The sequence below is a fragment of the Eptatretus burgeri genome, chromosome 6 (assembly GCF_056783735.1).
Source record: "Eptatretus burgeri isolate ZD-2024b chromosome 6, Ebu_testis_v1, whole genome shotgun sequence".
Classification (NCBI taxonomy): Eukaryota; Metazoa; Chordata; class Myxini; order Myxiniformes; family Myxinidae; genus Eptatretus; species Eptatretus burgeri.
Genome location: NC_140966.1, coordinates 84,067,267 through 84,081,865, shown reverse-complemented (window position 1 = coordinate 84,081,865; position 14,599 = coordinate 84,067,267). Strand labels below are relative to the sequence as shown.

The following is a 14,599-nucleotide window of genomic DNA, read 5'->3' as shown; positions in this document are numbered from 1 at the left end:
GGCCCATCACCATCTCCTTGAGATGCTGATCAACGTGCTGCAACCACGAGGCATGTGGTCGGCCCATTGGCCTCCTCCACTCATGAGGCTCCCTCACTGAGAGAACCTGGTGAGCAGGATCAGCATCAGGAAAATGAGCCACATGTCCATTCAGCCACAGCTGACACTCACGGACTATGCAGGTAACAAATCTCATTTGAGTCTCTCTCAGCAACCGCTCGTTGGACACAAGGTCCGATCAGCGATAGCCAAGGATTCTCCGAAGAGACCTGGTACGAAAGAAATTAAGTCGCCACCTCAGATCCCTGGTCAAAGTCGAAGTTTCACATCCGTAGAGCAGGACTGGAAGCACCAATGACCTGAAGACTTGGACTTTCATCCTCCAGCACAGGCACCGGCAGCGCCACACCCCATGATCCAGTGAATCCATGACTCCCCAGGCCCGACCCAGACGTCTATGGACCTCTGGCTCACAGTCAGGAGAGACATGAATATCACTGCCATGGTAAGTGAATCTCTCCGTGACCTCAACATCCTCATCACAAACAGGTACAGACAGGACAGCAGCATCCAATATGTCATTGAAAGCCTGGATCTTAGTTTTAACCCAGGAAACCCGTAATCCCAGTGGCTCCGACTCCTAATTTAGCACCTCGAGTGCCCCCAAAAGGATATCTGGAGTCTCCGCAAAAATGACTGCATCATCTGTATAATCAAGGTCAGAGATCTTGACATTCTCAAACGATGCACCGCAGCTTGATCTCTCCAACATCCTCCATAAAATCCAGTCCATACAAGTGCTGAAAAGTGTGGGGGCCAGTACACACCCTTGACAAACTTGAGTAACAACTGGAAATAAGTCAGAGATGGTATCACCGCATCTCACAGCACTCTCAGAGCAAGAGTATCGTTCAGACATCAGATCGATCAGTTTTGGAGGCACCCCACGAAGACCAAGAATCGTCCAGAGGGAATCCCGATTCATTGAGTCAAGCTCTTTGCAGAGATCAACATAAGCTGCAAGCAGCCCCTACCGAAACTCTCATCTGTGTTTGGTGAGGACCTGAAGGTCAAGGATACGGTCAATCGTCGACCTCTTTAGTGTAAAACCTGACTACTCTGGATGCTGGTGCTCAAGCAGATGGTGGTGAACCCTATCAAGAATTATCCAAGCAAAGACCTTGCCCAGCACTGAGAGCAGCGTCACTCCTCGGTAGTTGTTGCAGTCCTGGTCGAACACCCTTCCCTTTCCAGAGAGGGACAACAAGGCCCCACTTCCAGTCAGTTGGGATGATGCCTGTGTTTCTGGCAGAGCACAGAACTGCATGCAACTACACGAGTGCAGCATTTCCACCAGCCTTAAGAAGTTCAAAATGGATGCCACAGATCCCTGGAGCTTTACCCCATTTCAACCAGTTCACCGCAGCCTGTGTTTCCACAAACGATGGTGGACCACAGCTGATTGGAGGGTCAGCAACAGGGATAGTCACACCATGGACATCCAACTCAACAACTGGTGGATCAGCCTGGTACAACCGCTCAAAGTAACAGGTCCAGTGGGAGAACAATCATGGATCACTAATCTAGTGAATGCCTTTTGTAGCCTCACTGTGAAATTATTGGAACTGTTATTTTGTTATGCATATTGTAATGAAAGCCAGCATAATGAAACATTCTCTTAATTCCAAAATGTCACCCCAAGAGAATATGTTTTTAACCACAATCACCATAACCAGGACCAGGACAAACAATAACTTCATACATTACTATAACATTATGTTTATAGTATTTTCCTTTATTTTCGATAATTTAATAGTTTTTGTTGCAATCGATTATCTATACTGGAACTTGTAAAGCGACTACCTTATTTCAAGTGCTGTTTCTGATCAATCGAGTCCAGCTACAATGGTACAGACATCTGCCAACACCCAGAAGGTGAGGCAGAAAACTTTCTTCTTCACTTACCTACCACCTGACTGAAAGGGTTCGAAAAGACACCCCCATACACACTGGAAGGAGACAATCAAACAGATATACAAGCATATCGGCCTGTCCAAAGGAGACGCAAGAAGAACAATGCTTGACTGAGTGACGAGGAGAGGAGTCATTGTTGGGGCCACATAACACCCTGACATACCAGATGAATGAATGAATAAGTCTGATTAGTATCAAATTATATTACAAGGAGCATTCAAAAAAGTTGCAGAAGAGTCATTCCATCTGAAATCACCAAATTTAAGAAAATGTTCCCAGTTAACCCTCTCAGATTTACTTCAAACTTTCATAAAATAGTTCCCAGGTATCAAAATGAAGCTGCGTAAAATTTTAGGTCCATAGATGCGGTCAACTCCGAGATATTGAGGGTTGAAAATGTGGTTGTGGCCCTATTTTTATGGTTGTTGCGAGCATCACAAAATGAACGCTGCTTTTAAACTCTCACAACTTTTTAAATATTAATGCTAGAGACTTGAAATTTTCAGAGATTATTCTTCTATAACTGCTCTGTAAGAAAGAAACATAAAACTGAGTATACCTCTATTAAATTTTATGACCTGATCAGTTGAAATCCAGAAAAAAATGTTGGTTTTGTATGAAGACCCAACTTTAAGACCCCATATATTTTTATTGACCCTATGCCTGGTGTTGGCGCAGTGGTAAGGGCAGTGGCTTGGGACCCAAGAGGTCCTGAGTTCAAGCCCCGTTGGGACACTGAATTAATATATGTATGTATATATATATATATATATATATATATATATATATATATATATATATATATATATATATATATAATGTGTATATATGCATTTCTATATATATATATATAAATATATATAAACCAAGTCGAAAAAAAACACCAGGGGGTTGACTCAGCCTGCCATCCTTCCGAGGTCGGCGAAATGAGCACCAGTTGTACTGGGCCCGGTGTATGCCCCGGTTAGAATAGGTGTACCATATCCCTGTGTGTCGTAAGAGGCGACCAGGGTTGCGCCAGGAAGGGCGTCCGGCGTAACCACCTATGCCAAATCATTATGCGGACAACAAAACGAATTTCCATACCGGATCGGTCGAGGCCCGGGTTACCAACGACCGCCACCGGTACCGGTGGTCAGCAGGGTACCAGTGGAAATTGTGCTACTGCTGGGCGAAGGAGGAGAAGGAGACGGGGAAGGCGAGTCCGGAGGCAGTGGGAGAGGGGGAAGGGTAGAAGTGTGGAGGTGAGAGTTGGAACTCTGAATGTTGGGACGATGACTGGCAAAGGGCGAGAGTTGGCTGATATGATGGAGAGAAGAAAGGTGGACATACTGTGTGTACAAGAGACCAAGTGGATGGGGAGTAAGGCGAGGGAGCATTGGAGGTGGTTTCAAACTGTTCTACTCATGGTGTGGATGGGAGGAGAAATGGTGTCGGGATAATCCTGAAGGAAGATCATGTCAAGAGGGTATTGGAGGTGAGGAGGGTGTCTGACCGAGTGATGAGTGTGAAGTTGGAAATTGAAGGGGTGATGATGAATGTCATCAGTGCATATGCCCCACATATGGGGTGTGAGATGGAATATAAAGAAGATTTCTGGAGTGAGTTAGATGAAGTGGTGGAGAGTGTATCAAAGGATGAAAGAGTGGTGATTGGAGCAGATTTCAATGGACATGTTGGGGAAGGAATAAAGAGGATGAGGAGGTGATGGGGAGGTACTGTCTCAACAAGAGAAATGTGGAAGGGCAAATGGTGGTAGAGTTTGCAAAAGAATGCAAATGGCAGTGGTAAACACGTATTTCAAGAAGAAGGAGGAACACAGGGTGACATACAAGAGTGGAGGAAAGTTCACACAGGTGGATTACATCTTAAGTAGGAGATGCAACCTGAAAGAGATTAGTGACTGTAAGGTTGTGGCAGGGGAGAGTGTAGCTCGACAGCATCGATTGGTGGTCTGTAGGATGACTTTAGAGGTGAGGTGGAGGAAGAGAGTGAGGGCTGAACCAAGGACCAGATGGTGGAAGCTGAAGGAGGAAGACTGTTGCGTGAAATTTAGGGAGGAGGTGAGACAAGCGTTGGATGGGGTAAAGATGGGTGGGATGATTGGGCAACGACAGCAGAAGTTGTGAGGGAGATTGCTCGGAAGGTACTTGGTGTGACATCTGGACAGAGGAAGGAAGATAAGGAGACTTGGTGGTGGAATGAGGAAGTACAGGAAAGTATAAGGAAGAAGGGGTTGGCGAAAAAGAAGTGGGATAGTCAGAGAGATGAAGAAAGTCGGCAGGAGTATAAGGAGTGGCGTCAAAAAGCAAAAAGAGAGGTGGCTAAGGCCAAGGAAAAGGCATATGACGAGCTGTATGAGAAGTTGGATACAAAAGAAGGGGAAAAGGATTTATACCGATTGGCAAGACAGAGGGACCGAGCTGGGAAGGATGTGCTGCAGGTTAGGGTGATAAAGGACGCAAATGGGAATGTGCTGACGAGCGAGGAGAGTGTGTTGAGAAGGTGGATGGAGTACTTTGAGGAGCTGATGAATGAAGAAAATGAGAGAGAGAGAAGGTTGGAAGAGGTGGAGATAGTGAATCTGGAAGTGGGGTGGATCAGTAAGGATGAAGTGAGGACTGCTATGAAGAAGATGAAAAGTGGAAAGGCGGTTGGCCCAGATGGTATACCAGTGGAGGCATGGAAGTGCTTAGGAGAGATGGCAGTGGGGTTGTTAACCAGATTGTTTAATAAAGTCTTGGAAAGTGAGAGGATGCCGGAGGAGTGGAGATTAAGTGTACTGGTCCCGATTTTCAAGAATAAGGGTGATGTGCAGAGCTGTGGAAATTACAGAGGGATAAAGTTGTTAAGCCACACCATGAAGTTGTGGGAAAGAGTAGTGGAAGCTCGGTTGAGAGGAGAGGTGATGATCTGTGAGCAGCAATATGGGTTTATGCCAGGAAGGAGCACCACTGATGCGATGTTTGCTTTGAGAATGTTGATGGAGAAGTATAGGGAAGGCCAGAAAGAGTTACATTGTGTGTTTGTGGATTTAGAGAAAGCTTATGATAGGGTGCCAAGAGAGGAGTTGTGGTATTGTATGAGGAAGTCGGGAGTGTTGGAGAAGTATGTGAGGATCGTGCAGGATATGTATGAGGACAGTGTGACAGCGGTGAGGTGTGCGGTAGGAATGACGGACCGAAGTTTAAGGTTAAAGTGGATTGCACCAAGGATCGACTCTGAGCCCTTTCCTGTTTGCAATGGTGATGGACAGGTTGACGGACGAGATCAGACTGGAGTTCTCCATGGACCATGATGTTCGCGGATGACATCATGATCTGTAGGGAGAGTAGGGAGCAGGCTGAATCGAGCCTTGAGAGGTGGAGGTACGCACTGGAGAGAAGGGGAATGTTAGTCAGTAGGAGTAAGACGGAGTACATGTGCGTAAATGAGAGGGAGTGGTGGTGGTATGGCAGTTGCAAGGAGTTGAGGTGGGGAAGGTGGATTGGTTTAAATACTTGGGATCAACTGTCCAAAGTAACGGAGAGTGTGGGAGAGAAGTGAAAAAGAGAGTGCAGGCAGGATGGAGTGGGTGGAGAAGAGTTGCAGGAGTGATTTGTGACAGAAGGGTAGCTGCAAGAGTGAAGGGGACAGTATACAAGACGGTACTGAGACCAGCTATGTTGTACGGTTTGGAGGCGGTGGCGCTAACAAAAAGACAGGAAGCAGAGCTGGAGGTGGCAGAGTTAAAGATGCTGCGATTCTCGTTGGGAGTGACGAGGATGGATAGGATAAGAAATGAGTATATTAGAGGGACAGCGCAGGTAGGACGGTTTGGAGACAAAGTGAGAGAGGCGAGATTGAGATGGTTTGGACATGTGCACAGGAGGGAAACGGAGTATATCGGGAGAAGGATGTTGAAGATGGAGCCGCCAGGCAGGAGGAGAAGAGGGAGGCCAAAGAAGAGGTTCATGGATGCGGTGAGGGCGGACATGCGGGTGGTTGGAGTGTCAATGGAAGATGTGGAGGATAGAGCGAAATGGAGACAGTTGGTCCGCTGTGGCGACCCCTAACGGGAGCAAGCCGAAAGAGGAAGAAGAAGATATTTTTATTGACCCATCCCAGAAGCTTGAAATTTTTTCATGTAATAACTGTATGGTAGTAGTATTCAAATACATGTTTACTTTTCTTAATCAGTCATATATAATACAGTCATGATCCCTCAAAAATTGAAATTTTTCATTTTTCCCCGAAATTCAGGTGAGAATTGCAAATATATGACAAGGTCAACCACTTCAAATTGTTCACCATTAGAAAGAGCATATTCAAGTTCACAAAAGTGTCAAATATCAAAGTGGTATAATGTTTCTATCAATATTTTTAAAATATTTGAATAAATGATGTTCTGCCAGTGCTGTGCGCGTTGTGTGTGCTATTTAATGAACAGTCATTTTACATGTAGTACATGTGTGTAGTACATGTATATTGTATATACAATGTACATACATATCATCTGCTATTAGGATACCATGAACACATTACTTTGAAATTTGAATTAGTAATTTTTTGTTTCTCATTTGTAAATAGCAAGAGCTTAACTCATTTGGCTGGGGCTAACAATAGAACTCAGGAATAGTGGCTGATCTGCTGATGTCAGCAGTGTATATAGTTACATTCAAGGGAGGACATATTATATATTTTATTATATTATATATATTTTTTATTATATTATATCTTCTTCTTCTTCTTCTTCTTCCTCTTTCGGCTTGCTCCCGCTAGGGGTCGCCACAGCGGACCAACTGTCTCCATTTTGCTCTATCCTCCACATCTTCCATTGACACTCCAACCACCCGCATGTCCGCCCTCACCGCATCCATGAACCTCTTCTTTGGCCTTCCTCTTCTCCTCCTGCCTTATTATTTTTATTATATTATATATATTATTTTTATTATATTATATATACTTATTATATATTTAACCACCAGACCTGAAAAATACAGCAAACTTTCTGAGTTTCTACATTAAATATAATAAAGACTATCGTTGTGTCATTTGTTGCACGAAATATGTACATTAACAATCAAAGTTGTCCAGGTCTTTTTTGGAACACACTGTATATGTTTTAAATTTGAACCTGATTGGACGCATGACCTGGCAGCTCGAATTATTTAATAATTTGGATCTGGGTTCAGGTGTTTAAATCAAATTTGATACAAGTATATATAATTATGCAATAATGTGGGCAGAAGCATATCTGGCGACATCGCGACAACGCAGACTGCCCTTCTATTTTAAGTCATTTTAATTGACGTTACGTTATACAAGCTGTATATGTTGATCTAAAACACATCCCTGCTGAACACCACATAACTTACCAACCACCTCCAGCTTGGTTCCTCCACCACAACTTCCAAACGGTCCATCTTTTGTTCTGATCTTGGTAACACAGAAATAATCTCCAGAGTCATTCACATTGGGATGGAGAATCTCCAGAGTGAATCTTCGTGTTGTCAGGTTCTCATGTTCTTGTGTTTCATGAACAGTTTGATTCACACGGTTAATGTATTCGCCTGATGGAGATTTTCCAGAGAAAACTGTTTTTCCTCCAACGCTGTTGGGACAGTCTTTGTACCAGTACACCACGGGATGATCTGTGGACCTGCTCATGATGGAGACATTACAGTTGAACTGGGTCCTTCTGATCACATTGGTGGTGATTGTGGTTGTTTGTTGGGAAACGGAGAGATCGATAGAAGATGGTGGAGATTTCTCTGTGCAAACACAATGGTCCTGTTCCAGCGTCTCTGACATGAAACACAAAGAGGAAGAGGAGCATTATTAGTCTGCTGGTGTATGTTGGATTACAAATGGCGTAGGTGTATTAGTGCACTGAAATAAAACATTGGATATATATATATATATATATATATATATATATATATATATATATATATATATATATATATATATATATATATATATATATACACATATATTGTTATGGATTTCAGAATCCGGTCTGATGACTACATCCACACATCGAGGTCCGGAGACAGTTATTTCCTTAGATGCATGTTCAGATTAGCCCCATCCCCATGTCTAATAGGATTTCAAATGTGATGCGTTGAGAAGGGTAAAGGATAGATCCCTTCTCTTATGGGAAGCGTTTTTCTTTACGGCGGACACATTTATGCACATAATTCTTTCACGAGCGATGACGCCCGCCCTTATTTTTCTTCAGCAACATTTATGCACATATTTCTTTTATGAGCGCTGAGACCCGTCCTTTTTTGAGCGCATGGGTTGTCATGGTAACGTTGTGTAAGTAGGGCAGGGTGAGCTTGGCGGGAGCTCTGTGCCCGCAGAGACGGGCCACATATATAAAAATAATTGGAGAGGTCCGTTAAAAGAGAAAGAAAGTAAGAGAGGAAGCACACAAGAAGAGAAGCGAGCAAGAAGCGGGAAAGCGAGCCAGAAAGGAAGCACGAGTGAGCAAGCGCGAGCGAACAAGAAGCGGACAAGCGAGCCAGAGAGGGTGCGAGTGAAGAAGTGAGCGTGTGGGTGTCTGACCAGCGCCAACAATGAGACAATTCGTCCTTTCCAGTGCTTGAGCAAGCGAGCGTGTGGTGCATGTGTGAGTGTGAGCAGTGCCGACAATGAGTGAGGCACGGGTCAGTCACCAACGAGTGAGGCACGGGTTGGTCACAACGAATGAGGCGCGGGTCAATCACTAACGGACCGTGTGGGTCACTGGACGTCACCAGTTTCGTGAAGTGTGAGTAGCTGCCCCTGTCACAGCACCAGGGTCTTAACCCATGACAGACGATCTCAGTGCCCCTCCCCCCCAGATGTCAACTGCGGTTCAAGGCTGTTCACGAGTGGGGAAAGGCTGGGTGCTGGCAACGGACAAGACATGCACTCACACATTTCAGGACCTTTTCACTTCACGGACGACTTCTCTCTGGTGAGCGAGAAGACTTTTCCCCCCATCCCCACCCCCCCCCCCCCCGAATGATCTGCTAGGTACCCTTGTCTGTGTTTAGTTCTAAGTAAGTCAACCCCCAATAAGCATCTACTCTCTCTCTCCTTCCTGTCATTTTGATTGATTTTGCCTGATTAACTGTTCATTTCGATTTCTTTGGAATTTATTCACTTATTTACCTCAAGAAATGAAAAATTCTTTTTATTTATTTATTTTATTATTAATAAATCATTTATTGACTTCCAACCTGTCCGTGTTTGTCCTTTCCTTCCATTGGTCGAGCATTGTCCGAACCGAGACAGACTGGGAGGTAATTACCACAGATTTGACCAAAAATCGTCGGCACGCACCAGCGGTTAAAACGCTCGGCCACCCTAATTAAAATATAATCGTGATAAGATTGGTCCTTTGCCGAGGGCGTGCTCCCCGCTCAGGTAACCACGTGATCTCTAGTTAAATGGCATAACTAGACGGCGGACACTGGAACTCGTGGTTAACTGGGTGGCGTTTGTGGTTCTAAAACAACCCACCGTACCAGAACGTTAATTGACAGCGGTGGCCCCAGATCCGGCTCTTCTGAGGACAACCAGGGATTAATCCCCCTGAGTGACAAACTGGTGTCTCGGTACCCGTGGCCATAACAATATATATATATATATATGTATATATATATATATATATATATATATATATATATATATATATATATATATATATATATATACAGAGGTTCACATAAGTGGTACGCAGGTACTCATGTGCAGTAAAAAACAAACAAACAAAATGCGTGCTTCAAAGATGCTCCGAAAGCTCAAAAGCGTACGACCAAAACAGAGGATTTTGATCGTTTTTCTCAGTGAGTCAAGGTGAGATTCTTCCATGATAATTCTGATATACAATACTGTGAGCTGTTATTTCAAAATTTAAGTGCACAAAATTAAGTTTAAAATGATAAGATTACACTGGTCAACAATTTTTTACTTTCTGAATGTTGTCTAGATTTCTACAAGTGAATTAGGGTATTCTGGCACTGCTGAATCAGGAAATGGCATCCGTTTCTCTCCATCAGGTCAGGTTTTTGTGCTAAGTTGATTTGAAAAAATCAGATCTTGTGACAAAATCAATTACATTTTTGTGGCATTATCAGCTGATTTTTGTCAACACATATCATCCTAAACATGTTTTTAAGAAAAAAAAATGTTTTGCCAACAACATTTATTGATTATATGATAGAAACATCGATTACTGTCATCTGAATGGTGGGCATTGATAAAGGTAAGTACAAGTAAATTGCATGTTGCGTCACCACTGTTCAAACTTCAGGGCTTGAACTTCCGTTTCTTCGAACTCCTGGAATGTTCAGCGGCAGGGAGGTCTCTCTTCAGATTCCAACAGTAGTCAGCCATCATGACTGCGTCCCAGCGACCCTGATACCTGGTCTCCATCTCCTTCATGTCCTGATGGAATCTCTCCCCCTGCTCGTCACTCATTGAACCCAGGTTCTCAGGAAACCGGTTCATATGTGAAAATAGGTAGTGCATCTTGATGCTCATGTTGCAGCCCAGGTTTCTGAAAGCAGTCAGCATGTTGTTGACAAGTTCTGCGTAGTTTCTGGCCTTATTGTTGCCAAGAAAGTTCCTCACTACCAAAACAAATGTCTTCCACGCTTCCAGTTCCACTTCGTTCATTGAGTTTTTGAACTCTGGATCTCTGATGAGCTGACGGATCTGAGAACCATCAAAGATGCCAGCTTTCAACTTCTCCATGGTCAATCCTGGAAAAGCCTGGCACAAGTAAGTGAAGCAGTCACCATCTTTGTCCAGAGCCTTGGTGAACTGCTTGATTAAGCCGAGCTTGATGTGCAGCGGTGGGAAGAGTATTCTGTCTCTGTCCACCAGAGGGTCGTTGATGACGTTCCTTTCTTTGCATGGCACCAATTCCTCCCGCACAGGCCAGTCCTTCTTCGTGTAATGCTGAGCACGGTCCCTACTATCCCACATGCACAGAAAACATGGGTACTTGGTGAAGCCAGACTGTTGTCCCAACAAAAAGTTCACCATCTTCAGGTCAACACAAATAAACCACTTATGCTGATCATAACCAATTTTCTCCAGCACGTACTTCACCGCTTCATACTTCTCCTTCAGTGTAGTCGAGTGAGCGATGGGTACAGAGGCAAACTGGTTGCCGTTGTGTAGCAGAACACATTTCAGTGATCGCTTGCTGCTGTCAATGAACAGTCTCCAATCTTTGGGTTCGTACTGTGGCACTCCAAGCTTGAGCAGAAGCGCATGTCATAAATTGGCGCATGTAGGTATTGTACATTCTTCAGAGTTCGTTATTTCAAGAAATACAACTTTTTGTATCACATTATTACAAAATCTGCCCCATTAACTTTAGTTTTGATCCACGAACTTTATGCTTTGCCTCACCAATTTTTGGAAGATTTTGAGGTTTTATGACTTCAAACTGATCCCTTTTCGACATAATCACCCAGAACTATCGTACCTGAATACTTCTTGTCATTAAAATAATTATTTCCAATCAAAACAATTATTTGACATGACATTTTACCCCCACCAACTTCTTCTAAAATGCTCCACACATGCGTACATGTGAACAAAAATGTAAAAAACGACATGTGGCCATATCTCAAAAGCTTGACCTGATTGAACAAAACTAATGTGAGTTTTGGATTCAGCGCATCAGATTCGTCCTAAATCAGCTTAAAAAATGCAGACAACAAATTTGTTGTTGACCAGTGTTATAATTTATAAGTTATATTGTTACGAATTTGGAAGCTTACTGCACTCAACATTCAGGTCCTTGGAGATCAGTTATATCGGTAAGTGTGTGTTTATAGTTAGGGCCCCCTACCTGTGTCTAATGGGAATTACATGTGTGCACTGCGGAGTTTTGTTTATAACAAACCTCCTTCACTTCACTTCACACACCGACGCCATGGCCCACGTGCGTTCAGCCACATACGTGGGCGAGGATTTCCATCGCCTCAGACCGGGACTCCACCCAGGAAAGCAGGGGCGTGCCCCTTGTCCAATCATGCCACAGAAAGCGACTTTCCCACGGCACCCCAGCCAATGAGGTTGAAGAGCGCCTCAGATGGCGATTTGCTCACCCCGGAGGAAAAAGAAATATAAAGGAACGCCAGACTTAGAGCTCTGGAACGATTCTGTGGGTGGGGGTCGTGGTTGTGGCGGTCGTGGTCATTGTCGTTGTGGTGGTCATCATCATCGTGTTGCGGGTTCAAGTCCCGCCGAGCTGGATCATCGTTGCCTCTGATCTTCTCCTTGGTCGAGGTCGATTGGTGCGTGGCCGGTTGGAGAGTGCAGTACCTGGTGCTTGGAGCGGCATCGTGTTGCGGGTTCGAGTCCCACCGAGCCGGATCGTCAAAGACCACATGAGGTGGACAGGTCCAAGCACAGGCTCTGGTCTCCAGCTCACCTTCCCTCGAGCTGGAAGCCTTCAATAAAGACCCGACGGGGTCCATTTCTGTGTGCGTCTGTCTGTGTGTGGGCCCGTCTTTAAGTAGCAACTGCATAAGTGCTTGTGTGTAAATTTGCATTTCTTATAGTCGTGATAGCTCTGCTCTTTGTGTGTTCCCTCCCTGCCTATTGTAAATAAATATCCCTTTTGTTGAATGTATCAGCTCGTTTCTGTATTTCTTTCATTGACTTAGCACGGTGCGTGTTGGGAAATTGATAAACGGTAAATTGTGCATTTGGTCCGGCACGGCTCTGGTAACTCCGCTCGGTAACGCCGGATCCGAGCCGTTACCCGCAACTCGGATCGGACAGAGTCGACCAAGGGTGTGAATTCCCCGGTAGCTTTGCCGCATGGATACTTAGGTATATTGAAGTTGGCAATTCACCCTATTCCACGCGGCCAAATTTTTGGCGATTCACGGTCCTGTAAGGGACCCGTGCCTTTCAGAGTTCTCCGAGGAGAACAATCTAAATTCCGGGTGTTCGGTGGAGCCGACTCTACTACTCCACCGAGCAGTCGTGCTCGCCACCGACACCCGGCACCACAACAATATTATAACTTGTAAGATTGAAAAATCTCGATCTAAGGAGAACATGCGCGCAAAGAGGAAGAAGAGATTTTCTCAGCTAATGTAGGTAAAATTGTTCCATTAAAATTCTGATAATTGATACACTGCGATTTTAAAATTAAGTTTATAAATGATAACATTATAATTTACAAGTTATAGTGTAGGTTTATAACTTATATGATTAAAAAAAATCTAAGGAGAACATGAGAGCAAGGAAGACGAAGAGGAGGTTCAGGAGCGTCCTAAATGAAAAAAGGAGCAGCTTGCGAGTGTCTGGAGCGGATGTTCTGAGAAAGCGCTTAGTTTAAACTAACAGTCAAGGAAGTGTGTCTGATGTTGAAAGGACGAATGTGGTCATCATTGGTTTGATATTTATCGGTGTAACGTCCTGATGAAGGCAAATAAGTCCGAAATCCAGATAGGCGGCTTACATTTTAGTTCAGGTTCGAATCCAGATCTAACCGATCAGTGGGATACAAAACGTAAACTAATCAGTTTCACAGAAGTATATGCGCTTTACCGAGTGCCCTTCTATTTTGTTTTTGGAATTAGGATGTCATGCCAAGGAAGGACCTATTAAGCTGCTCTACAGTGCCTATCGAAAGTCTACACCCCATTTAAATTTTTTCCTCTTTTGTTGAGTTATAGCCTGGAATTAAATTGCATTAAATCAGACTTTTTCCACCATTATTTACACATTGTAACCCACAACTTCCAAGTGAAAAACATTCTACAAATTTCAGAAAATCAATAAATTAAAAACGAGAATATCTTGGTTGGATAAGCGTCCACCTCCCTGAATTAAACTTGGTGGAAGCACCTTTGAGAGCAATTACAGCTGTGAGTCTGTTGGCATCGGTCTTTATCAACTTTGCACAACTTGATTGGGCAATATTTGCCCATTTTTCTGTAAAAAAAAAAAAAAACTGTTCAAGCTCAGTCAAGATGTGTGAGGAGTGTTGATGGACAGCAATCTTCAAGTCATGTCACAGATTTTCGACTGGATTTCAGTCGGGGCTCTGACTGGGCCACTCAAAGACATTTATCTTTTTGTTCCTTAGCCACTCCAGTGTAGCTTTGGGTGTGTGCTTTGGGTCGTTGTCATGCTGAAAAGTGAACTTCCGTCCCAATTTCAGCTCTCTTGCAGAGGGCAGCAGGTTTTCCTCTATGATTTTCTGTATTTTGCTCCGTCCATTTTCCCTTCTATCCTAACAAGTGCCCCAGTCTCTGCTGATGAGAAACATCCCCATAACATGATGCTGCCACCACCATGCTTCACAGTAGGGATGGTGGTCTTTGGGTGAGGTGCCGTGTTGGGTTTGCGCCAAACATAACGTTTTGCATTTAGGCAAAAAAGGTCCATCTTGGTTTCGTCAGACCACAAAACTTTTTGCCACATGGGTTCAGACTCTCCGGAGAGGTTTTTTGCAAACCTCAAACAGGACACAAGGTGGGCATGTTGGAGTAATGGCTTCCTTCTTGCTACCCTACTGTACAAGCCAGACTTGTGAAGTGCTTGGGATATTGTTGTCACATGCACACAATGACCAGTCTTTTCCGTAAAGGCATATAGCTCTTTCAAAATTGCC

The 14,599-nt window shown here is 44.0% G+C and overlaps 1 protein-coding gene across 6 annotated transcripts in view; it reads right to left on the bottom strand.

The window, feature by feature from the left end:
• Positions 1 to 14,599, bottom strand: part of LOC147025214 (uncharacterized) — a 41,712-nt gene that overhangs the window by 13,741 nt on the left and 13,372 nt on the right. For all 6 annotated transcript variants that reach the window (XM_085885944.1, XM_085885945.1, XM_085885948.1 and 3 more), the window contains exon 2: positions 7,332 to 7,760. In XM_085885944.1, the coding sequence (XP_085742070.1) occupies positions 7,332 to 7,760 (429 nt within the window). The remainder of the gene's footprint in view (positions 1 to 7,331; positions 7,761 to 14,599) is intronic.